Source organism: Cinclus cinclus, chromosome 9 (assembly GCF_963662255.1).
Source record: "Cinclus cinclus chromosome 9, bCinCin1.1, whole genome shotgun sequence".
NCBI lineage: Eukaryota > Metazoa > Chordata > Aves > Passeriformes > Cinclidae > Cinclus > Cinclus cinclus.
In genome coordinates this window covers 4,009,720-4,036,825 of record NC_085054.1, presented here as the reverse complement: position 1 = coordinate 4,036,825, position 27,106 = coordinate 4,009,720, and the positions used below count along the sequence as shown (strand labels likewise).

The 27,106-nt window shown below is 37.5% G+C and overlaps 1 protein-coding gene across 1 annotated transcript in view; it reads left to right on the top strand.

The window, feature by feature from the left end:
• Positions 1-27,106, top strand: part of PARD3B (par-3 family cell polarity regulator beta) — a 390,492-nt gene that overhangs the window by 196,812 nt on the left and 166,574 nt on the right. The window contains exons 11-15 of the mRNA XM_062498095.1: positions 4,303-4,488; positions 10,409-10,579; positions 13,938-14,067; positions 19,741-19,840; positions 21,895-22,010. Of these exons, the coding sequence (XP_062354079.1) occupies positions 4,303-4,488; positions 10,409-10,579; positions 13,938-14,067; positions 19,741-19,840; positions 21,895-22,010 (703 nt within the window). The remainder of the gene's footprint in view (positions 1-4,302; positions 4,489-10,408; positions 10,580-13,937; positions 14,068-19,740; positions 19,841-21,894; positions 22,011-27,106) is intronic.

The following is a 27,106-nucleotide window of genomic DNA, read 5'->3' as shown; positions in this document are numbered from 1 at the left end:
GAGGAACCAGCACAGGCTGGGGATTGACCTGCTGGAGCAGCTCTGTGGGAAAGGACCTGGGGGTCCTGGTGGACAATAAATTGTCCGTGAGCCATCAGTGTGGCCCTGTGGCCAAGAAGGTCAATGGGATCCTGGGGTGCATGAGGAAGAGCATTGCCAGCAGGTCGGGGAGCTGATCCTGCCCCTCTGCTCAGCCCTGGTGAGGCACATCTGGAGTGCTGTGTCCAGTTCTGGGCTCCTCAGCACAAGAGACACACAGAGCTCCTGGAGCCAGTCCAGAGGATGGCAACAAAGATGATTAAGGAACTGGAGCATCTCTCTTACAAGGAAAGGCTGAGGGAGCTCAAGGTTGTGGAGTGTCCCTCACTGAGATGTGCAAGAACCACCTGGACACAATCCTGTGCTGTGTGCTCCAGGATGACCCTGCCTGAGCAGGGGGATCGGGCCTGGTGTCCCACTGTTCTCCCTTCCAACCATACCCACTCTAGAACTGTGTGAAAAGTACGGGCCAGGTATCTCAAAGCTCTAACCATCCTGAGGGATCACCACTTAGATATCTGGACTTTGATTTATGTGAAGATTTCTTGTTTATCCTGCTACAATTGAGTTGCTTTCCTATGTCTGCAGCAGAGAATAGCTTCAGTGATATACTATCATTTAATTCCTGAACTGCTGGGGTATGATACATTTATTATGGAAAATACAGGATGTGGTTGTTGACTTGGTAATTTATAACATAAAGTTGTAAGTTTTTTTCCAGCTAGAAACATATTTGTGTTGCAGCCCATTTCATTCATTCTATGTTTGAGTGAGTTCAGATTCTAGGATGATCTTGAGGTAAGAAGTGTTTCTAATAGAATTCAAGGTTTAGTGCATTGGAGAGAATTTCCTTTACCAGCCCATAATTTAGCTGATGGTGGTTGTTACATTGTAAAGTATTAATGTCTTGGGATAATGTTTTAGCTAAGCCAGGGAAATAGAAGCAGTAGGAATCCAGCTCTGTGAGTCACTATCAGCATTTAATATTCATACCTGCATATTCTAGGAACAGGGGCCATCATTCATTAAATTAGTTGCCCAAATGAAGCAGTTAATTGATGAGCTGTTAACTTAAGGATGGCTAGAGCTCTCTTTGTCGGCAGTGAAAGGTATTGCTTGGGAAGACCATTATGATCAGGATAATCAAATATAGGATGAAATCAAGCTTCTAGGTTTTGTTCATCCCTTTTTTTCTCCTCTGGTTTTCCTGCTTTCTGCTGCATCTCATGTCCTCCCACAAAAAAAAATTTCAGTCTTGTATTTGCACCAAATAGTCTTGATGTTGTAGACTTACTACCAGGCATTTGCTATCAGATGCTACAGCGGGTAGCTGAGGAAAATTTTAAGGGAGTAAAGACAGAGTTTACGTGCCTTACAGTGAACTAATCACTGACTTGTAGATATGCATCTCCTTTCCTCTTGCCCATCCCTCTGAAACCTTTGAATCGTCATTCACCCTCCATCATGGGTAACAAAATTTTGATTGTACTATTAGACAAAGTTCAACATTATTTTTAAATCAGTTTTTGCTGGATCTTTGGATAAAGCTGAATATAAATAATGAAAAGGAGAGATGTTTGGGATGATTGGACTATGTTCAACAAGAAACTTGTGAAGGACTTTAAAAAATATTAGAGCATTCTCCAGTAATAGGTAATAGCCTCTTACATTAAATTTACTGAGGTTTTGATATGATTAAGTGATCTGTTTCATAGAAAATTGTAGCAAGGAAAATGGTAGAAAAATGTTACAGATTCCAATTTAAGTACTAAGGAAAACATAGGAAATGAGATACAGACAAAAGTTTGCTGTTCTTGTCTGGACTCCTGCTGAACACATCTGGGCATGCATAGACTGATGAGGTAGATTACTTAACAAGGGCTAGTGCACAGCATAACTATGTTAAAGGAAGCTGGGAAATAGGGAATATTGAGCAACTCTGATGGGTGACCAAACTGAGCTTTAGATGAAGTCCAAGATGATGCTGAGGTAGCACTATAAACCAGTGACTGCTCTGGTTATGGCGGGCATGAACACCAGGAGCTGTGTGTTCTGTGTTTTCTGTGTGCTCTGTGTGCTCTGTGTGCTCTGTGTTCCCCTCACTGCCTTCCTCCTGGTATGGGCAGAGACAAAACCACACTATTGACACAGAGAAGGGACAAGTCTAGTGCAGATGTCACAGATTAAAGTGGAAGGAGAGCAGAAACACGCAGGAAAATAATACCAAGTCTTGTCCTAAAGGCAGGAGTCATCACATGTCTGAGTCCCTGAGAAGGATTGCTTCTGTCCAGTTCTTGACAGGATGCACCAGTTGAGTAGAGTTCTGATCTAAGAGTTCAGAGTCAACTGACAAAAACACGTGCAAGTTGAAATAAACAAAAGATTTGGCAGAAAATCTTTTCTCTAAAACCTTGAGAAAGTAAAACACAAAATGGTTATGTTAGGAGGCCAAAAATGTTTTTTTTTTTCCCTTACACTGGTTCTTCTGAAGTCAGAGGAGGAGTTGCAAGTTATCTCTGTATTGTTCACAGTTGTTACAAATTTACAGGTATTGGGGAGTTATGTTCAGGATGTCCATATCCAAAATTAAGGAATAGGAGTGACAGATGTGTAACTGAGAATTCTGTACTTCTGGTAAACAAAAACAGAAGTATAAATGTGTAACTTAGGTACTGGAGGTGAATGCTGGTATCAAGACAATTGTTGGTGTTGATGCTATGTCATTTTTATATTTGTCAGGTAGACCAATTGTATTGACTTTAATATAATGTAGTTACATTCCAGGAAAAATTTGAACATGGTGTATATTGGGATTGAGATTGATAGTCAGTTTTCTGGCTGATGTGATTCCTCTCTACCCATTGGTGGCTCGTCATCAGTGAAAGGGTGTCTGAAAGAAATCCAAGTGTACTCAGGTGCCACTGTTTCTTCAGGATATTAATTTCTGCTCCTAGTTCTGGGGTCATACTCTTGTTGATCGGACAGCACAATAGCTGAATGCACAGGTGTGCTCTGGCTGCTGAGGAAACATCCATACTGCTGGCACCCTTGCTGACAATTGCATTCATACTGTTTGTGCTGCAGCTTAGGTCCTGGAAGTGATACCCCTTTGGGGGAGAGGATTGGCCCAGCTACTGCACTCATTGCAAGTGGCCTCTGCTTGTTAATTTGACGTAAGAATTTGACGGCCTTGGAAGGCAGCAGTCAGTCATCTTTCAACTCGTAATCATCCGTGTGCTTCCTTTTCATAATATATTTTCCTATTAATTTTTTAATACTGCTGTTTCAAAGAACAGAAAATGTCCAGATTACAAGAAAAAAAAAAAAAAGCCTGTTTATTGTCTTAGAGTTACGTGGAGAAGGAAAAATAGAATAAAAACTATTGTGTTGCAAAAGGTCTTTTGCACTGATGCTTTCCGTGAACACTTTATTCTGTAATAGGTCTCCTTGTCCTTGTTTTATTTTTCAGGTGTGCCAACATAAATATTTCAGGCAAGAACTTGATTTTGTTTAATTTTATTATTCTAACCTGTTTTTAAAAAGGCAACCACACCCCCTCCTCCTCTGTCCAGCAACAGACAGCCTTACAAATCTGCAGATACAGTGTACAGTTAAAAACAAGTTCCTTATATTATTCTGTAGCTGTGTATGCTTGACTTGACAGCCTTGTAAACAGAACTCTAATCTAGAGAAAATCTTGGGATTAACCTATACCAGAAAGCAAAAGGAACAATCAAACCTCTATGGAATAAAAGTATGTACTAAGGGAGTTAGTGCAGAATAAGTTACCACACTTTCAATTTTCACCTTTGCTTTTGTTACACCAGCTTTCCTCTGCAGACAGGTTTAAGAGAAGGATAATTTTTTAAGGATGAAACTTGATTTTCAAAAGGGAATGGGATTTAACAGTATAACTGTCATTATAGTTTGTGAGCTGCATGTAAAGATGTTGAGAGTTTTATGGCTTACATTTTTAATGCAGCTGTGTATAAATGTCTTTTCTACATTCTGCTGCAACATTAGTTTTATATCATGTGGAACTAAGCTATTTTGCCTTCTATTTAAGCATATTCCCAGGTATCATTAAAAGTAACATTTTAAGCCAGATCTTGTGACAAAATGTCAGCTAAATGCACTGTTGATTATAAGGCTGTTTCTTCAAGCTGCTTTCTGGAAAAGAGGGCTATTTCTTACTGTACAAATCTGTGGATACCACTCATGCTGACTTTTCACCCCTATTTTCATCCTTGTTTTCTCCAACAGAAAGGAGAGCCAAACTGCAGTATTTTTTCTCCAGAAACCACAGAGCAGCTGACCTTTGAGATTCCTCTGAATGATTCTGGCTCTGCTGGACTTGGTGTGAGCTTGAAAGGCAACAAATCTCGGGAGACAGGAGCTGATCTTGGGATTTTCATCAAATCAGTTATTCACGGAGGTGCTGCTTTTAAGGTATGGAAGAAGCACATCTAACATTTTGCCCCATGATTTCTGGGGCTGTGTGTGAAGCAGCAGAGTTTGCCAAAGTGAAAATGAATTGGTGCAAACCATATGGAACATTTGGATGCTGCAGGAAGTGGGGAAGTAGAAGAAGGATAAGGATGGTGGGTATGAGTAGAGGCTGCCTTCCAGCCTCCCTGCAGCCTACAGGAAGCAAAAAGTTTGATTGGCCCAGAGAAGCTGGTACCTACACTGTGCCTGTAAACAAAAAGCTCTCATAATTTTCCTTTTTATTCATCATATTTTTTATCACTGTATTAAAAATATGTCTTGACTGAGCTTGACATCAGTTGTGCAGAAGTTATCAATTGTTCCTGAGGTGGATTGAATTGGTGATATTAAATTGGTAAATGACAGTATTATGAGTTGTTCTGTTCCTTCTAAGCACTAAAGACTATTGTAGATTTTATGATTAAAAAGTATTTGATTTATTGTCTAATCTCTAGGAAATCTGTTGACTGCATTCTTTTCCCCCAAATAAAACTTGGAAAAGGTAACTTGTCTGAATTGGAAAAAAATTACTTAATCTTTCAGAACTAGTATGTTTAACACCTGTTCAACCACCATGTAATTTTTGTCTTTTATCTTGGCAATTCCTTGCAGTTCTCTCTTCTGTAAAAATAATTTTTAATTCAGCGTTATGTAAATTGCTCTACTGACATAAACCTGCTGAGTAAGACAGTTCACAGCATTAAAACTTCAATGATCATCTATTTACAACAGCTAGTGAATAGCAATAATCCAGGTTTTTGGTTTCATGAGACTGTTTAATAGTTCCCTGCTTCTGTTATTTATCTGTTCTAGTCTCACAGTTATTTCAAATCTTGGATCTTCATCTGACTGGATTACACCAGAGTGGAATTACCTCACATTTGGCCAAATCAGGGCTGGATGAACTCAATTCATGTGCATGTCTGCTGCAGAGTATGACTCTTTTTACTGTGAAAATGAGGCTGCCCTCTTTGTTTTCCCAGCTCCGTGTCCACAGCAGTTGCAGTGACAGTGCATTGCCTTGGATAAACCCCTTGTTTGGACTAGCCAGCCTGTGGAGCCATATTCCATGGTAGTGGGCTGGCTGCCTGACTTGTCATGTCACAGACCCATAAGACAAGCTTTTCTAGCTCTGTGGGTTTGCTACTCTCTATTCTCCCACAGCAGCTCACTCCAGAGCAGTTAATTTTGATTTGAGATGTCTGCAGACTACTATAGCAGGACTTCTGTGCTGATCCCTGAGTGAACAGGTGCAGTTGGTCAGCCATGACTAGATTATTTTGTCTTGTGGTGGCCTGTAGTCCTGTGAGCTGTTCTCCATTCTACCTCATTATAACCCTTCTAGCAATTAGACCTGTGTTGTGCTAATGGATCTGAAGGTAGGCTCCAGAGCAAGAGAGATAGTAGCTGAGGCTCTGGCTTCAACCAGAACTGTTCAGAGACTCTGTCCTGTGTGCAAGTGCTCACAGAATGCAGTCATTTTGGCAATGTTTTAAGACTCACAGTCTACTGTTGTGCAGTGCATGGAGAACAGCTGTCTCTGTTCTGTCTAATGACCTTTATATAAAACACAACCTAATCAGTGGGTATTAACAAGTAATAAAATTTCTTGTATCAAGTTAAAAAGTGTAGGCATGTTTATGCACAAATATTCAAAGATGTCCTACTGTCCTTATTTTAAATCTCTTATTGGAGCAAGTCTTGAAATAAAAAGTATTTTTTTTCCAGCTGGTAGCTGTCCAGAGCATTTTCCCATGCTATTCATTGGTATTCTCTGAAATGGATTATTATGGATTAAGACATGTGCATTTGCTTTTCAGTGTACAGTGTTTTCTTGGGAAACTGTCACAGGAGGAAATCTTAATGTTCACTGACATGAGAATTTTTCACTGTTTCTCACTTCTGCATTTAGAATTTAAAATTTTTTCCATATCGGTGTATCATGCTGATGTAAGTGGGGAAACTTTATCCCCTTGTCTGTACATTCACTGCTTGTCCTCAGAAGAGGAAATGTAATACACAGAATTTCAACACATTTGTTTCACTGATAAAGTAAATGCTCAATACTTCTAATGCTGTATAAAGGTTTTGAGACATTAAATTTCTTTTACCCATGTTGTTTTTAGAGTGAAGAGTAGACTATGAGATGCAGACCATCCTTTTTTGTTACTGTTACTTGTTATTGGCTTGAACCAATGTCTGAAGAGAGGCCAATATTTTTAAGGATTTCTTATATATTAGCACATTAATCTAGCTCTAATGTGTTAGTGGCATTGCCAAGTGTAGTAAGAGACATTTTAAAAACCATAATGGAAAACGTAAGTATTTAATTCTGTCTTTTATGATTTTTCTTTTGTCCTAGCTCAAGATTTTAGAAAATGTCAATGCATGTAGAATCATACATGCTACAGCAAGATTCAGTCCTCTTTAATGCTCTACTTACAAAATCAAACAAAAAAAAAATCCCTTAGAAGTTGCAGGTTTGTATTCTAACACTATCCCGCAGGAATAAAACCAGTTGCTTTTGCTGATTGAACCATTATGTTCCTTCTTAACCTTCTTTTGAAATTTTGAAGTATCAATTTTTTTAACATCCCTAAGATCAAGAGGTTACTGGAATTCTTGATATTTGTACTTGGGCAGAGCCTTTCATGTGAGGGAAATCTAACATTTGATTGAGTTTAAATGCATCATCATTCCCCCTAACTTTGGGGATTTCAGCCTTGCTCACCTCGAGGTATCTTGACTTTTCACTCACGATACATTCCTGAGGATCAGGTACTTGCAGTCCACTGCAGCTGAAATGAAACAGAGCCATTACAGTGATGTAGTATTTTCTATGTGTGCGTTTGTTCAAATCAAACATAGTGTAGCTCAAACATCCTTGGTCCACCTTCATGCTGTTGAAATAAACATTGCTCATTGTGAGTAACGGATGGGGAAATTGAGTAATTCCAATAATTGTCATTAGGGCATTTCTGACAGAAATGTCATTGGTGTGACAAGGGAAATAGCTTCTCGTGCCTTGATTAAAAACATAAGTCCTTGAAGATCACGGCATTATATCTTCCTGCTCTACTGTAAAAAGGGGGAGTCCTGTGAATGGCTGTGAAGAATGTGGCAGCCATGTGGTGGTAGACTGCCCCTTGCTGTGAGTTGCCATAAAAAACCCAGCATTTTTTGAGTAAGTGAGGGAAGAATAACATCAGCCTTTAATAGAATAGCTCGCTCGCAGTTCCAGAGATGGCATTTGAAAACTGTTCTACTGAAATGCCAAATGTTGTTTTCCTGCTCAAAAGCCACAAAGAAACCTACCTCTCAGAGATGAAAGAAGAAACGTGTTAAAACAACATTTAGCTTGTTTTGAGCCAAGCAGATTTTCTTGCAGTTCAGGCTTCCAAACCAGGCCATAACACAAGGGATGTGAAAATCTGTGTTTGGAAACTGTTTAGACGTCAGGAATTTTTTTTCCTGGTCTTTAAAAAGGCAAAAGGTTTTTCTGTGAAGTAACTTCTGCCTGTTGTGTGAAAACAGCATTCAGCTGTCTTCCAGCCTGTCTTGTACAGGTGACTTAGCAAGTGTGGTTGATCAACATTTATGAATGGTGCACATCTTTTTTCTTCTATCACAATTGAAGTGTTGAATTCAGGTTGAATTTTTCATTTAAATGCTGCACATAACAGTGTGGGAAGAAGGGAGTATGCATCTAAAGAAGCCCTTTAAGAAGTAATGTAATTAAAATATAAATAAAGTCTCATACAAAAGTACTACAAGGAAAATTAAAAAGTGGGCCAATACAGAGGCTGTGTGAGGCTCAGTGACTCATTTAAAAATGCATGCTGTGTTCAGGACAGTTGCATACTTCACAGCTGTAGTTGTTGCAAGATGCATTTGGCATTGTATTTGTATATACTTTAGGAAGAATCTTGAACAGATATTTATACATGTGGGTTTTTTGCAGAAAGGAAAAACAGTAATCCAAGAAACTGTAGGACCACAGAGGGGAGGACATGAAGACCTGTAAAATTTTCAAAGTCTTACAGAAACTTACAAAAAATAAAATATTTTTCCTCGAACTCCTGTTGCTCTGAATAGCTCCATTCATTTCAGCAAATTTTGATTGAACACAGAGGAATTACAACATGTGCAAATAATAAAATTTTCAGTTCAGCAATGTTAACTCTTGTCTCCCTAAACTTTAGCTCTTGTGATGGCATAATTTGTATGCAGAGAAAGGGTGGGGTTAACCCACTGACTTTGATTGTATGTACATCTAAGTTGGCATGAAATATTCAGCAGAGAGGTGGAAGAGGTTTCAGTATCTCTTCCAAATGGCCTCTCTGGTTTCTGTCCTCCATTCCCACACCCTCCCAAGAAAAGTTTTATTTCTCTTCATTTTCCTTCTCTGAGTCACTCATCTCCTAATTATTTCTTTCCATCTTCTTGTCCATCCCAGTTTATTTTGGATTTTGTTATATGCTGTTTTTTCTTCAGCTTTGTGGTTGTCTGTACCCTGGTCTAGTAATGTTAATATGCAGTTCCAACAAAAATAACACTTAATAAAGCTGGGTGTGTCACAGCTACTGTAGCTCACTCAAAAAGGACTTAGACTTGGCAGCAATAGCAGAATAGTGAATTGAACATCTTAGAGGAAAAAATAGAAATCAAATGGTATATATATATTTTGTATTGCTCAGATGCATGAAATATGTAAACAGTTTGGATGAGTGCCTTAGGAAGAGTTTGTGCTGAGCCTGTGAATGAATGAGGCTCATCTTAACCAAGCACTGTTCTTCTGTGTAAAATCTTCCCCGTTACTCTTTCTCCACTGCCTTGTATCAGATGTCTTTGGTTTCTTATTCCTTCTCCCCGTTTGAGGTCTGATGCCAACCTGATAATTGTGAACTTGACAAGCTTTAAAAGGAAATCCTATGTCTCAATTAAATAGACCTTGTTTTCTTGTTACAGAGAGAAAAGTCCATGGCACATTCTTTTATGAAAAGAAATAAATCACAGATCATAATTACAACAGCAATAGGACTCCTAAATCACAAAATAGCAGTGTCCACAATTTTATTACACCCACAAATGTCAGTTAACCTTGACAAATGAAGCTGAATTACTTGTTCAAAGCATTGGTTACCTAGCTCAATCCTAATTTTGTTATTGGCAGCAGTTCTGGATGTTGTAAAATAGGGATAGCATGAATTAGTAAGGATGATGAAGTTTTAGTGACCATTCTGTACTGAGGATGCTGGCCCATCTGATGGCATGAGAATTGTGACAAGATACACACCAATAAGGTTGTAAGACAAAAGTTTTGGAGCTTAATAGCACATAATAATGCATGAAAAATAGGTTGTAGTACTCCTTTGTGGTTGCAGTGTGAATACTAACAGTTGTAGTGTGGGCCCTTTAAGCTAACAAAAATCTTATTTTCCTTTTTTTTTATTTTTTGTAGAGGTGGTATGGGTGGGTGGGGTTTATGTGGTTTGTACCATTTTGGTTTTACATGTTTTGTTTGGGGGGTAGGGGGTGTTAATGATTTAATTGCTTAAATTGATGCAAATAAACCGGAAATGCAAGAAAAACAGCGCTCTGTGCATGAACGTCTAAGTTTGTATTTGCACTATGAACTCTTTCCAAAAAATGGAGTAAACAGGGGGAGAAAGTTTCTAATTGCATGACACGAATTTATTTCTGCCACGGTCCAGTCTTCTCATTTATTGAGTTATAGGAGCAATGTCTGATTGTCTGCTTTCCCATTCGTAGCACCACTGCTTAGTTACGCGTGGGTTTGTTTTTTTTTGGGGGGGTGGGTTGTTTTTTTTTTTGTTATTTTTTTATTTTTATAACAATTGCGTTTGTGTTTTGCTTGCAGGACGGTCGTTTACGAGTCAACGACCAGCTGGTTGCGGTGAACGGGGAGTCGCTCCTGGGCAAGTCCAACCACGAGGCCATGGAAACCCTCAGGCGCTCCATGTCCATGGAGGGCAACATTCGCGGCAGGATCCAGCTGGTCGTGCTCCGCAGGCTGGAGCTGCACGCGGAGGTGAGGCAGGAAAAGCATTTATTGCATCAAGCTCTTTCTAGTCCCGGTGGTTTTGCGTGTAAAAGATGGTGTTCTAAAGGCTTGGTCACAGAGAGATTCTTCCTCTTGATTCTCTCTTGGAGAGGGGACTCGCAAAATGTTTCCGGTTGATATATCCTGGTCTCGTTGGTCTCGTTGAGACCAGGCCAAAAGTTGCTTCTTGTTTCGAGTCAACAGGTATTAGAACAAAAGAAAATATGGTTTCTAAAAAAGTTAATTTAGGATTAATATATTTATGTAGTTTTGACTGTCTGCTACCTCCTCAAGGCAATTGTTGGGATATTCTGATTTCATTTGTTCTACCTGAGTACTTTAGTGTGACTAGGATTTTACTTTACCCTTGCTTTTTCTTTTTCATTAGTACTTAATGTATTTTTTTTTTTTTTGAGTGTGTTTTTCTGGACTTATCTTGCCTTTTGGGTTTTTTTTTTTTTTTCCTTGACTTTCAAGGAATTAAATATTTGACTTTTCTTGGTCAGATGAAGATTCCTTCAGGATGGCTTTCTGAGTTGGTTAACATAAAATCTATTTAAGGTAACAAAATAAGAAAAGAAAGACATTTTTAACATAACATAATTAACATAACTATTATGTTTTCTGGACATTATATAAATTGATGTTTGCCAGTCACTTCTTATTTTGAATAAGATTGGTTTTATGATCCCCCTTGCTCCCTCTTTCATTTATGCATGCACACACATTTGCACACTCTTTTCTCATCTTTACATAGATAGTATGCATATATACTGTGTGCCTTTTCTACTCACCACAGTTTTGATTTTAACCCTTGAGCAAACATTTTAAAAAGTTTTAAATAACTTTAAAATGAAAGTATGTACAAATTGATTGATGTACAAATTGATTGGGGTGTAAAAGATTGTAATAAATCTCATTATAAAATTCCGAGATATTTCAAGCTTCTTATTTAATGAGCATTACGGGAACATTTTAAAATGTTGCAAACAGTCATGTTTGTGGGTGTATTTGCATAAAATTCCAGAGGGAGGAAGAGGATGCAGGTGTCTTGTAATTTAATTGACTCTTAAATATTTTTCTGATAATTTTCTATGTAATTTACTACCATCATTATTGATTGAGAAATTGATTTAGAAATATATAATTTCCCAAATATTACGCTCTTACTTTGTTGGGAGGACACTTTGGAAAAGCCTCACAATGGCAATTGTGCCAGGAAAATATGAGAAGTATCCATTAGCAATTCTGGAATATGTTAGGGGAGAATACATTTTTGCTTTCTTTTTATGTGTGACAGCATCCTGCTGTAAGGAAGAATTATGAAGTATATGTTATATTTATTGTGCACTTTTGGAGTATAAGAAAGGGAGCTCACCTTCAAATAAAGTTCAGTCCTGTGAGTTTTCTTTCTTTAACTAAAGCTACTTCTTTTAAAAAAGCTTCCAATCAAATATCAGATTGACCTAGTAAAAGTATGAGGCTGCTTTTTATAGTTAAGTGTGTAGTTTTGAATATTATCCAGATGTATGAAGGAGGTAAATAGTCTTGACTCATGCCCTATGAAGAATGCATAATGAGGTCTTGATTGAATCAAATTCATTTTAGACAGGAATTAATTTTTATAGGGTAGTCTTTGCGTTCAATTGTAATTCCATTTGAGTCTGGAGACCACAGCAGAAATGGGTTGGTGCCCATTCTTCCCTTTCCCCAAAACATCTACCCGAGCATTGCATCTCAGCCTGGCAGAAGGACAATATGTTTAGAAATGCATTATTGTTTTTATTGGGCAGGACACTAATGGAGGTCTTCCATGACAGCTATGTTTTATAAGCTGAATACTTGAATTAGGTTGGTTACTGATCAGTTGTTGGGATATTGATTTTGTCATTTATCAAAGAGCTGGAAAAGCAGATTTGTTGTTGCTGTTAATTCAAGGCTCCTTATCCCACCGTGTTTCCAATGGGTAGTTTGAAAAAGCAGTAAATGTGGACTTTACAACCTAAGGATGTTTATGTAAACTAAGGACTCCAGTTTCAAGAGGAAACACAACTGTCAGTGCTTGTGTGGTGTGTGTGTGTGTGTTTCTGTATGGAGGTTGAAAATAACCTTTTCAAATGGCTGATTCTGCAGTGAGGAAAAGAATGTTGCATGTGCCACTTGTCCACTAAGCTCAGATTTGTAGCCATATTGTCACCACGAGCACCCCAGCACTCATTTGTGTTCTGAGGTGCAATTTTTCCATTCTCTTGTGCTTGTTTTCACTGTGTTTATTCTACCACTATTTTATTGCAATTTTATTTTTATTAAGTTACATTATTTTATTTTTATTAGTAAGCTTGAAAAAACAGTTTGCAAGGAGGTGTAACATGCTGTCCTTCCTTATGTCTTGGTTTGCAGGCAATAACTTGCCAATACATCAAACCTCTTGCACAATTTTAAAAATAAATTACGTGGGTTAGATACGTGCTTTTTTCTGTAGATGTGACTATGGAATTTTAAAAAAATATATATTTAATATAACATTTGCTGACATAATGAACATGCAGTTTAAAAATAGAAGCCAGTTGGATCCTGCTTCAAAAAAAATAATATAAAATGGCAGGAGATATAAAGGTTGCTTTGAAAACTAGCCATAATATTTCCCCTGTGTGGGTTTCTGGTTTTCCCTGAATAATGACTATGGAAATGTCTTTCTGGGTCTGTCCCAGTTTTAGAAACTGTGATTTTTATATTTTTTTTCCCCAACTTTTTTCCTTTGAGCAACTGCTCAGGAGAATAAATTAGGAGCTGTGGCGTGGGGGGGGAGTAGGAAATGTCTGAAAAGAAAAGCTGACTAGAGGTGTGACAGGAGTTTGTTTAGCTGCTAGCCAGAAGACCTGCGTTTGGGAGTTTGGTGTAACTCCTTACTTGCAAAACTGTTCTAGTGTGTGATCATCAGAACATATGCACTCAGTCTCGGGGAGAAGGGAACCAGCTGGCTGGCAGAAAAATACCATTGGCATTGCCCATGTTCTTGTGTTGACAATGTCACAAGCTGCCCTCCCAGATGGAGAATTTGAACAAAGCCAGTTGTGGGTCATAAAAAAAAAAAAAAAATCTTCATTTTTTTGTGCATCGTTCTTAATGGTTGTTATTGCTTGGATGTTGTTCTCATTTCGTGGTCAGCAAAAGCAGACTGCAGTTTTGAAGAGCTCTCTCAGGTTTCTCATTTGAGAGGAGGCAATAGGCAGCGAGCGCGTTGTATCACGCTGTGTCCGTGCGCCGTCTGCAGTGATGGATGCCCCTCTGCCTTGTTGAATGTGTAAATTCTGTGTTGCAATGTGTGGTTCTGGTTTTCCCTTAGGAGCGCTCAGACCAGGGATCCTTTCAGAAATCAGCCTTCGACGGGAGTCATCACTTCGCAGCTGCCTCCCGACGCAATGATACCATTCTCCAGCAATGTGTAACATGCAGTCCTCAGGAAGGAATAAAAGGTAGCTTCTGCATCTCCTCCTCTGTGCTGAGACAGAGAGTGCTTTGTGGTTTTGTTTCCTGAAATCCACAGCCTCCAAAAGCAGTTAATTAGAGTAAGTGCGTGCTATGTTACTTTGAGGCTTGAAGATCCAGCAAGGGTGGGAGAGCTGACTCAGAAGTTGTGAATGAGATTCCTGGCACAAATTCCACTTTAAGTAACAGTTTCTAGCTCGCTGCCCCAACACGTAAGGCTGGAAAAAAACAAATGATGAGTGCAAAGTATATGTTGTCAAAATGTTTATTTTCTATATATCTTTAATGAGCACAATGATTTTTGCATTTAATTTTTAGATTATGTCCTAGGTTATTATAAGCTTAATTAATTTATACTAAAACATGATGTTTGAAGAGTGCACTGGCTTATTTTAGACTTTAAGGTAAAATTTGTTCAAAGGTTAGAAACATCCCCTTAATTTAGAAATTGGAATTATATTAATGAACTCATTAAAAAGAATTTGGTAATTGTGTAAATTGTGCAAAGAAAACCTACATATGTGAGCATATGGAAGCATACTAGTAAGAGCATTTAAGGCCACTTCTCTTCCTGTCTTTTTTTCCTTTCTGAAAGCATACTGTACTATCTGTTCAATTTGCTCCTGACTCAGCAAGGTACTAGTTATTTGAAAAGTTCAAGTATTTGAGATGGTCTTGACCCGTATCCTTTTAAGTATGCTCTCATTCTTCAAGCCAAGCACATAGCTAAATACCTTTCAGTAGGAAAAAAAGCTTTTTTTTGATGTAGTTGAATTATGCATGATTTTTCCCACTTTCCTAGACAACTGTGGAATCAGGGCAGCCTGCAAAAAGTAATTTCATAGGCTGCTGTGATGACTGTGTGGGTACTTTTAATCAAAACCAAAGAGCCCTTGTCTGTAAAATTCAAGAGAATTTTAGAAAGAGAAACTCCCGTAGAATTTAGGGGTAACTTATTTGTGTTGACTTCAATATTTTGACAGTGTGACTCCAGGCAAAGAATTAGGTACAGCCTGAAGCATTGTAAATATTCAGGGATCAGATCATTTTGCTTAGATCTACCTTATGTTCCTCTTGTACAGAATTTATGCTCATTCTGCAGTTTAAAGAGAAAAAGGTCCAGTCCTTGGAGCTAGGCTGCCCTGTAGAGTTAGGCATTACCAAAGAAGTATCAGAAAGCAGCAAATACATTTTAATGCTTCCTTTAAAACTATAAAAGCAAATGCTCTGGAGCCATTGATGCAGATGAATGGCAACTGATAACCTGTCACTTAAATTCAAAACAAAGTATGTGGAAGAGTTGCACTTTCAGATAAGGATTCTTCAACTGTGATTGAAAAATCAGGGTGGCTGATTTTCAGCTCAGCCATAGAATTATTTTAAATAGGCATCTTTTTAATTAAAGGATTATGGCAAGAAGGCATTATAGCAAAAAAAAAGTGATGGCCTCAGAAGAGTGTGTCAGATGTGAAAAGGAAGCTTTGGAGTGCTGCTGGCACAGGGAGGGTTTGGCGTGGCTGGGAAGTGGTTGGAACGTGAGTCAGTGGACAAGAGATGACAAAGTTGTTACTACCACTTACTCAGGATCTCACTGTATTGTGATTTCAGTTCAAGATTTGGCATTTGATGAGTAAAATTTGAGCAATTTAATGGAAAACTGCACAGGCACTTGCACCAGGAGGGCTGTGGGGTGGCTGTGATAAGAAATTGTTTTGGTGAAAGACAACTTGGACTTACACTAGTCTCACACATTGCAGAAATATTTCTCTTATTTTGAAATCATAGTCTTAATTACTATTGAGCCAGTGTTCATTCTGCTTTCCATATGAGCCTGTCAGCTATTTCCTCCCATCACTGGTTGATTTTTTTTTTTTTTTTGCATTGTTTCTTAAAGAGTTTTATCCTCAATGTTTCAAGGCATCTGTAAGGGTGCAACACTTTGCCCGTGCACAACCCTCTTTTATCTCAGCTATGAACTTTGGGTTGTGTGTCTGTTTAAGGACATGAGTCACAGACCAGGTGAGCTTCTTGTGTCAGGCAGGAACAGATCCTTATGCTCCCAGTGTGCTGTCCACATCTTGAACATAGAAGTGCAGTTGGTATGATTTTGCAAAGAATAATAAAACACAGAAGAGATTTTTAACATAATATGGGATCTGATGTGAGAATTTAATGTAGGAGCTGTATCATGTTCCATAAAATGTCACTTTCTTAATTAACGTTTTCTAATAAGTTATTTCCAGTACCCTTCACTGCTCCTACCAATAAAATTCTTATAAAAGCTCAGCAAAAACACACTGAAGCTAGGTCTGCTAATATTGCTGTCTCTTTTAAGAGTCTTTTTTATTATACATGAGCAAGAAAAACTAATGTCTGGAGAAAAGTGCTTATAGCCAAAACATTAAATTTTGCCTTGCCTGTGGATATTTAAATAAAGGGGGAGGGGATAGTGATCCAATATTGAAATGCCAGTGTTTGTTCTATTTTTGCATTAATAACACTTGCTGCCTTCAGGTCCTCACTTCTTTTGCTGCCAAGCTGTTGCACGGTGTTTTTTAGAACAATCTCTTGGAGAATTGTTACTTTAGTGCCAGCAGCTTTACATTTCTGGTGTTGAAAGATTACTGGAATGTGTTTCATTAGTGGTTCTGATATATTTCTTATAACCCTATATTATAAATACTTTTAGGGAAAATGCTGTCATCTCTCTGTTAAGTAGTAAAATAATCAAACTTTCTCTACTACCAGGGACTGCTGAATCTTCATGGTTCTACAAGCACGTCTGTTTTCCTACATATGTGGTAACATCAAGATAGAAAATCAAGAAGTGTAATTTTTACTTACTTAGATTTTCCCTGTAAATACTGCACACGTCTTACGGACAGACTCAATTTTTACTCTGCTTGAGTTACTCTTTTTTTACTCTCTTAGTCTGTTTAATATCTGAAAATTCAATACATTTTGTTCAGTGCTTGGATTTATCTGGATCCGTTAAGGTCATTTCCTGAGGTCTAAAACATGGAGCCAGTGACTGCCCCTTAGGTTAAATTCTCTCATGCTCTGGCTCCTGCTCCCATTTTACTGGGAGCTGTAAATCCCCTGTGATCATTTCCGATTCACTGAGGAAGTCTGACTTTTGCTGTGTGTACCCTTTTGTTACTGTAAGACAAATACCAGTGGTAACCCATGATCAAACAGCCTTGGTGAAATGCTGTACCAATTACTGGGAATCCAAGTTAGTATAACTACATGATATGCTCAGTCCCTTGCCATGGCTGAAGGAGACTGCTCAGAAAGGCTAACCACAGTGGAAGTGGGGTGTGGTTCTAGATTTTTTTGTTTGTTTGTTGGGTCTTTTTTGGGTTTGGGGCGTTTTCAAGCTTTTTTTTTTAATTTTTGATGCTTTTTTTTTTTTCCTTTTTATTTTCAGGGAGGTTTTAAGCTTTCACTGTCAGACACCTCTTTCCTAATTTTGATAATCAGTGGTTTAGGGACTTAGTAAGTCAAAGGTTCTGTCTGGACCCTTGTGCCAAGGATATATCTCTAACTTTTGGTACATTTCTTAAACTTTTTTTATTTTTAATTTTGTTTCCAAAGTATCTTCATGGGTATGATGAAAAACATCACTTTGTGTGTGTCCTAGTTGTGCTACTTGATAGTTCAACTGTTTGCCTTCTTGTTACTGTGCATGAGACAGTGAGAGCTTCCTTTTCACCTTATGCACAGCTTCTACAATTGCACAGACTGCTCGTGGATCCCCTTTTATTGCTCCTTTCTCTAAACTAAGAATCCTTATCTGTGATCCTTGTTAGGAGTGTTTATACCTGTGTCCAGCTATCCTTGCTGCCTTTTCAATATGCTTCTGAATTATATTATGTCATTTTTCAGATAGGAAGAATGAAACCTTAGATGCTCTTTAAAAATGAGGCACACCATTAACTACTGAGTTCTAGTTGGAGTGTTTGGACTTTTTTGCACTTGACACTGACTGCCTCCTTTGACTTCACTGAGCATATATTGAAAGAACAATCCAGTGCACATCTAATGTACTGTTCCAGAGCCATAAGAACCTTTGTGTAAGTCTCAGGAGTTTTCCCCTACTTCCATGTGCATCACTTTGCAGTCTCTGACAGGAAATTTCACCTGCATTTCTTACTAATGTCCTGCAGCCTTCTTGCAGAGCTTCATAGTCTCCTTCCTTTTGGTAGTTACATTTGGTATCACACTGAACAATATGACTTCCTCTTTTGTTCTAAGTTCTTTTTCCTGTGAGAAATTGCTTTTTACTTCTCATTTGTTTCCTGTTTTTATATTCAAACCTGAAAGAATGGGGATCACAGTGCAAGAAGCCCATGTGTGTATGTAAGGTAGCATATCTACATTTTACATCAGACTGACAATCATTCTTTAAGGTCTCATTAAAACTTTCTTCCTCATCTGCTTATCCTCACTTTCTTTTATGACGCTCACACTTCTCCTGAGATACAGGGTTTGAGCTATTTTTTTCTCATTCTCATCTTTAAGAGGCTATCCAGACAATAGGAATTCTATAGGATTCTTGAGCTAATAGTGTGGGTTTGTGGGGGTTGTTTTTTATTTGTTTTTTTGGGGGAGTTTTTAGTTGGAATGTTTTCCCCCCCCATATCTTTTTTGTTTGCTATATGAGTGCTCTTATGAAATAAATATAATCTATTGCTTTCTCTTTTGATCCCTCCTTGCCAAGCCTTTTTCACCCAGATTAGGTTAGTGCTTTCAGACAGGATTGTACAAAAAGACTGCCAGCATTCCATGCAACAGAACAGGTCATGTGAAAGTGTGGCATGTCATTATTGTCAGCTTGCTTACCTGCCACTGAAACCCAAGGAAGTGTCCATGTTTCCTCTTAAGTCTGAGAGGGGTGAGGACATATTCTACACTGAAAAATGCAGGGACTTTTTCTAAGATGATACCCTTGGGTTGAGAAATGAATTTATAGGACAGTAATGAACTGGCTTACAGTGAGCACAGCAGTCTTACTAAATATTGCAGGTATTTAAGTATTGTTGCTTAGCAAACCACTGAATGGTTTTAGTAGCTCATATTTGTCTTTGTAAAAAGTAATTTTCTAGTGTTATCTGAGTGCTGTTTGTAAAGGTAAAGAAGGAGTTACCATAATGGTAGGAAAGTGAAGACTGTAATTAAGAAATGCCTCTTTGTTCTCTTGCTATTGGATAACAGAAATTTTTCTTCTTCTGAGCTCTTTGCTGAGCTCTCTTCTGTACATGAAAGGTGGTAAATGCTCCCCATCAAAGGAACTGAAATCATGAACCTACAATCAGCTTGAATGCAGCTATGGAGAAGTTGAAAATGGAGTAAAGCCCTCCACTAAAATGGAGTAAAGCAATTTGTGCCTTGTACTCAACTTCACTATAATGACAAAATTTCCCTATATTTACCTTTAATTATACATATGCAAATCTGAAAATCAGCTCTTCAGGAAAATCCCAAGGGGTGTATTTTCTGCTTGGTATGATTTTAATTCTAGTTTAGTTAATTCAGGGATTTGAATAATTTGTGATTTACTTCAGCATTGCTTTAGGCCTTCCAGTCATCAGTCAGTGAACTGGTGTAATGCAGTTGTTTCTGCAGGTTATTTAACTCCTTTCTAAATTTTGTTTCAGAGTTTCAAGTTTCTGATCATGGCAATGGTGAAAACGAAACCCCTCCACCTCTCCCACCACATCCTAGTGAGGATCTTCTGAATGAGGATTGTAATCACAGGTTGGACTTCAGCTCTTCTGAATGTTTACAGCACTAATTGCTCAGTAGTAGTTGTGATAATAGTTCTAATCAATTATAAAACCACTTTTAAAAAAATAAATATCACTTTCTTTAGTCACCTGAAAGGTCTTTTAATATAAGCCATGAATGTTATTTTAGCATTTAGTGTGTTGTTCACTTCAGTTGTACATAAGCTGCAGTATGCCTGCTATCCATGATAGATGATACCTGTCTTGTGTTCAGTGAAACAAAAAAAATCCCAAATAATGCCAATTAAAAAAAAAAAATTATTTAAAACTGTACTGTGGGTGCAATGTGTAAATGCAGTGTGAAGTCTCTTAAAGTTTTAAAATCCAAGCTAAACACAGTTTGTAAGAAACTGAATCTCTTTATGTCACAAAAAAGATATTCTTGGGATTACAAAATGAGTTTTCAGTAACTCTGAACATTGAAATGTGTAGGAGAAAAATTAATGAACACTTTACCAATACCAAAGGTATTGGGTAGATTTTTCAGATACTTCTGCAAAGCCTGATGTGCTTGACAGCACATAGTAAGTAAAGTAAATATTGAGTAAATTTAGTAAATACAGAAGTTTGGAGGTGCAGAAAAAAGAGTAAACATGTTGAAGTTCACAATGGCTCATACTCTCTATCTCAGGTAGCACAGGATTCAAATCAAAGGCATCATTTCAGCCTCTCCTGATGATGAGGAATGCAACCAGTCCTGATGATGATGCTGACATGCACTGTTCAACATTGTTTCCTCATTTGCTGTGTGTTCAGTTTGATAGTCATGCATCTACTGCAATGATAAGAAAATAAGAAAATATGCATTTCAGCTAAAAATTTAGCCATGTGTCTGTCCTTGTGTGCATGGGTATGAGTAAAAACTACCCTTTAAGTGATTGGTTGTGTCAGAGTGCATATATTTTATTATGGGTACCTTGCATGCTTCATGCAAGACTTTCATAAATGTTTTCCTTTTGCTAACACACAGTAATTGCACTAGAATAATTTTGTTATTTCTGGTCTCCCAGGCAGGTGTGTATGACACGATAAACAAACAAGTCTACACAGATCAATGCAATTTGGCATTATATTCTCAGCTGTAGTTCTTGTTGGAATCTGTTCCTAAGAGAAAAACATTCTCTTAAATGCTGATGATGTATTAAAATGATGATGAATTTACAGGCCTTTTGTCCCACCCTGACCTTTCCAGTGTTGTATTTTTTTTTCCATTTAGAACTTAAGTTCTCTTCAAATTGAATTACTGTATCAAGTCACATGGATTTCCCTGAAATGGCATTTAAAAAAAAATGCACAGGAGAATGCTTAAGAAAGTATTTTGACACTGTAAAACTTAACCATTTGAACTACTTGGAAATAAATATTTTTGGTTTTCTAAGTCCTTTTTGCTTACAACTGCTTAAAAGAGTAATTTGTGTTTCCAATCAGAAAGAGACACATAAGATTTCAGCTTGCAATGAGGTGTTGCATTTTGAGCTGAAAGTTACTTGGAGTTTCACTCAGGTGCAACTGTGAAATGTTTAGAAAGTTGCCTTAAAATAAAAAAATGGGAAAAAAAAAAAGACAAAATAAAAATCAAAGCCATCAAGTACAATGCCCTGGAATTCCTTACTCATAGCATGCTTTATAGGACCTCCAGCCTCTGTGTAAGTGGTGCAAGGCTATAAAATAATTTTGTATTAGCAGATGAAGTAGAATTGATCCAGGTACACTGCCAGTATTTCTCCAACATTCTGTAGGATGTTGTTTGGAAATGCAGTGGTCAGATACAGCTAGCAAAATGAAAAGAAAGTTATTACTAATAATTTACATTTACATTTCCATCTCTGGATGGGGAAACCAAGTGACTGAAAGTGTTAAGTTTCAGAAAAGGAAGTTGAGGATCAATGTCTGTTTTTAAAAATGCATGCTGTAAGCAGCTGGAGGAAGGGACACATGTATATGTGTGCATTCTTTAATTAGTTCACTTGTGGCTTGAACTGGTACCTTAATACTTTACATAACTTTTTATTTTTCTCCCTACAGCCGTATCATAAATTCAGCAGTTCATTTAACAGATCAGCACATCAACTTCAGATCTTTGACACCAGCCAGTCCGTCTGAATCAATTAATCTGAAAGCCTCAAAAAGCATGGATCTGGGTAAGAAGGGTTGGGGTGACACATAGTTCAGTTTTTTAGCTTTAGCCCATCTGTACCATCTCTGCTTCTTGCTTTTGTTTCTTTAACACTAACATCAGGGAGTAAGTTCTGCAAAGGAACTACAGTGATGGGAACAATGGTCAGCCTCCTCTAGCAACTATTTGCAAATACCCTTTCTATTGGAGCTGAAGAGAGTTTGTTGGTTTTTTGTTTTGTTTGGTTGTGTTTTTTGGTTGTAAAGGACCATTGTATTGAAATCCTAGCTGAGGAGAAGGGGGCATGATGGAATAATGAGCAGAAAGAATTGCTGTACAAGTTTTGTATCTCTAAAATACAAACACCAAAACCAGAAATCACGAAAGTAATTTCTATTATAGAATATAAATGATTGTAAAACTACACTGGACAAAGAGTTACATTCCTAACACAAGTTGTTTATTTCTTCATTGACAATGACAAACACAGGTAAAGTGTTGCAGTAGATCTTTATAAATGCTTGAAGAGTGTAGAGGTTATGGTGCTCTGCCCATCAGTGTTGTGCAGGAAATCTTGCAGAGGGGTGAAGTAGAAAATAAAAGGCTCTTTCAATACCAGGAAAGCATTTGCAGATGGAAGATTGAAGGGTTATTGCAGCTGAAAACCAAGCCATGTTTTAATGAGGGTTGAAGTAAACTTGTTATGTCTCAAAGAAAGCCAAATAAGGTTTTCTTTTTCCTTTTAATTCTTCTTGGCCACACTCACTTTTATCTGTTGTTTGTTTTCTTTGAATTCCAATGTTAATGGGGAAACTTTGAGGATTGCCATTGGGATATCTTTAATAATAGATTTGTGTGCTTTGTTGGATCAGGTTTGGTACACCATTAATAGAAAGGGATTCATTTAATATATAATTTCAAAGTAGCTTTTTGTTACCTTTCAGGTTTTTTTTCTACAGAATATTCCAGACTGGTCTCAGGTTTTATATTGTTGACTTTTATTGTCATTTTAACAGGGTGTTTTGATGTAACATTAGCTGTATATACTCCTCCAATGGCGTGTAAGGAAAGGCAGACAGTTACTTATGCACGAGATGCATAAGAATGGATATGAATTAATTGAAGAAAGTTCTTAAAGGCAGAATTATAACACTACTGCATGACCAGGCCAAATAAGTAATTTGTTCTTCTGTTCCACTGTTTTGATGAAGAGTAATGGATTAGATGTTTTTTAAAGAATGAAAATGCTCCTCAAAAAATGATTGAGCTTACATACTTGAGTCAAAACATACATTGTACGTAGTGTGGTAGAAAAATGAATGTTCACCTTTACTGAGCCTTCTTTTAGGAAGGTTTGCTGCCAGCTCCCACAAAAATCCCAGGAAAGAATGCTCAAGAGCACTAGTGTAAAATTAGGCAATGGGAGTGGGTGTGACAGCATATTGAGAACTGCCAGGTAACTCATGCTTCAAATTCTTTACACAATCTGCTCCTGACACCCAGAAGCAATCCTTTGAGAATATGCATGAGTCACTAAATCATGGTGGCTAAAAACAAAAATAAAGTTGGGTGCAAAAAAAAAAAAAAATACAAACAAAAATTGGATACAAATGTTATCTTTTAGAGTGGCCAAAATTGTTGCCTGAAGAAGGTAGCTGTTGAAAAGTCCTCTTGTGTTATAAAAGTAAAATATTAAAAAGGGTAGTAACCAGTCTGATTGGATATGTGAGGGTAGATCTACTTGATGCACTCATGTAAGGAACTGGGAGACTATGAAAGTTCTGCACCATATTGTTTTATAAATAATAATATATGAATTAAAATTCCTTGCACATAGCTTGTCAAATAATGAAGCTGAGGAAGATGAAAGCTACCTTTTACAATGATGAAAAGGTCCTTTTACAGTCATTCTCTAGCAGGCTGTGAAGTACCATGTTTGGCTTTCCACCTTTTGAAAGACTTTAAGCAGAAGCTACTGTCTGAAATAGGAAATGCAACAGAAACATGAAAATCTCAAGTGGAGTAGCTGCAATATAAAGTGCTTCAAATGCAAATAAAATCCCAATAATTTGGTATATGAAAGATGCACTTCCAAATAGAGCATTGACACAGTACACATTCCAGGATGGGTTTTTGGGAAAGCAAAGTTATTTCTTAGGGCTTTTTTTTGCTTGATTCTTACTTAATTGCCATCCTGACCATTAGTAACTTCTCACCCCAACATGCAGCTGTGTAGCAATTACTGATTTCAGAGCACTGCTGAAAAAAAAAAGAAAGATGGAAGTTATCTTCCAGCAAATTTGGTAACTAAAGGGAGATGTCCTTTCTCTGAAAAGTCCTAGGCCCTATTTTTCCAGTAGTCATGGGGTGCTGTCCACTTAGTACTTTTCTTTTTTTCTCAAGTCCTTCCATTCTCCTCAAAAATAAATACGACAGGATGAACAGAACAAAAACCACAGAACTGAAGTCCAGGAGGAGAGCTCTGAGACCTTAGAACACATGATTTAGATGCAGTTTCTTTTATTTTTTTTTTTTTAAACCGAGTTGTCTCTGAATCATGTATCTCCACAGATCTGTGAAATCACCCAGAGGTTGGGTCTAGAGACCCAGAATGACAATCACAAATTCAGCAGACAACAGAATTGATCTAATACAGGGCATAAATGTGAAATCTGTACTGCTGCTCACTTAGGAAACATTCTACTTCACCTCGAAATTTGTATAATGCACCCATTGCCCAATTACAAGGTTACAAAGGCTGGGATTGCTTAATGACATTTCCATCCAAAGGATCATCAAAGGTGGGTAACATTTTAAACAGAAGAAAATCCAGATATTACTATGGATGGTGAACCTTATATGAAAATAATAAATTCATTAAATTAGGGAGCTAGTGAAATTGTATAGTAAGGGTCTTCCTGGCTTTGATGAGGGATGATGTATATACAAGAGGAAAATCTGTTAAGTAAAGACTAGTCTATAATTACTCAGGTTCACAATGGAAACTCATTTAACATTGATGTTTATCTTTTCAGTTTTATATATATATTTAGGCCCAGAAACCTTTGAGTGTTTAATCTGCTTTCCAGTCATAGCTATTTGCAAAATAGTACTTGCTATGAATTAATATCCTCAGCGAATAATATGAGGTAATAAGGATGGGTGATGAAAAAACGTTCAGCACTGCAAACATTGTGCATCAATTTGTTGTTGTCACTCTCCAGAGCAAAGCCTGCAGTGAAAGGAACTTGGCACATCCAGCTGTAGGTTACTTGCCAGTGGGGCAGCTGGAGTTTAGTTTATTGACACTTGGTGCATGTCAGGACTGTTGGTTGGGCAGCTGGACAGGAGCAGAGGGTGTGAACCACTGCATCCTGCTTGTTCAGGCTGTCGTGCTCTGAGTCCTGTGGACTGACACAAGTCTTAATGCTAAATTCACAGGTAGCCTGAACCCAAAAATAGCATTGCCTGAAATTGGTGTGTTTCAAGAACTCAGTTTCTTTCCAGATGAATTACTTTTTGCTTGAACCTACTTTAAAAAATAGAATAAAAATCAGTGGCATGTGTTATTGAGTTATTATTGTAGAAATTAAAAAAAAATAGTGAAAAAGCACATACAGTTGTATTGATAATTTTTCTGGTTTTGCAGATTGAGCAGAACTTGCCTCATCTGTGCAGATGTCCTTGTGCAGAGTGTGTGGGGGTAGGGTGACAGTTCCCTGTTTTAGCATCCATCATTTCCACAGTGATCAAATGCTTCTCAAAATTTACAGCTTCATTCAGAGTAATAGGCTACAGATTAGTTCCATGTCAGCCATAAGTCTTAATGTTCTTCCCTGCTGCTATGTTGAGATAATGACAGTACTTTCTGGATCACTGGCAGAGTTCATATCCTGTGTCTCATGGTAGATATTTCTTTGCCTCGCCTACTTTTATTTTGAACTGGTGGTGATAAAAAGAGTACAGCCCCCTGTTTTCTTCTGCTGATCCTGGCACCTGACACATCCTCTCAGTTGCTTTTTTTTTTCTTTTTTTTCCTTCAGCCATGGTCATCCATATGTTAGTGAAGCAAAGATCCCCCTTATAACTGTGACTTGAAGAATTTATGCAGAGCCAAACAAAGTCTGACTTTGTACTAACCAGAGTTGCACTGCATGCAAAGCTTGGACTTGTGCTTAGAGCACAGTGTTAAAAATGAGCAAAACAAAATATTTTTTAAATGGTGGAAATAAATGTTGTGTTTTCCCTTCACACTGAACTGGAACACTTTTTTTGGAACTTAACAACAGATAGAAAATTAAGAAATCAATGGCTTCTAAATAAGTCATTGGAAGGATGATTTTCCCTTTCTTTTAACAGCCTTCTGTACATGCATATTTTCCCTTACATTGCTACAGTTCTCTAGAGAAGAATTTCTATATAATATTTTGTCAGAATCCATTTTCAATAGTGTTTGTTCCTTCAACTATATTAAAAAGGTAATTTTTATAATAATGTGAAATTATTTTTTAATGTTGCATTAGAAAGTGTAATTCAGTGTGCTCTATGGAAACAAAAGGAAAGAAAGTGTCTTATCTATCTCCAGCACCCTTACTTTCCATAAATCTTTATGCACGGGAGTGATTTAGGCTGTGCATAAATGTATTGTAAAAGCTACAGCCATGGGAATTGTATGCAAACACATGAAAGTGTGGCTTGTTTTAACCTGAAGCAACATGAAGCTGAATCATATGAATATATAGCAATTTTGTTGTGTATCAATTCAGGCGAAGTACTGTGTAGATTTATATTTGAGGATGTTGGTATAATAACCCATGACCACTATCCCAAGGTGCTGCTTAATTCCTTCTTCTTTTCCCCATCAAAGGCAAAGGCCCATAAATTTTAACTGATTAAGCTCTATAGCCTGAAGAAATGGATATGTCCTTTACTTGATTTTAAATGTGAGTGAAATATTGTTTGCTGAAACATCATTAGACATACTTGGAGTCCCTTAACCTTGGGGTATATTTATTGAAATATCAGGCAACTTACTTATTGAGGAATAATTAGCAAGTAAATGTGCAAGGTGTAAGGTATGGAGTATTCTGCAAGGAAGCCAGTATTTAACTAAATGCTAAT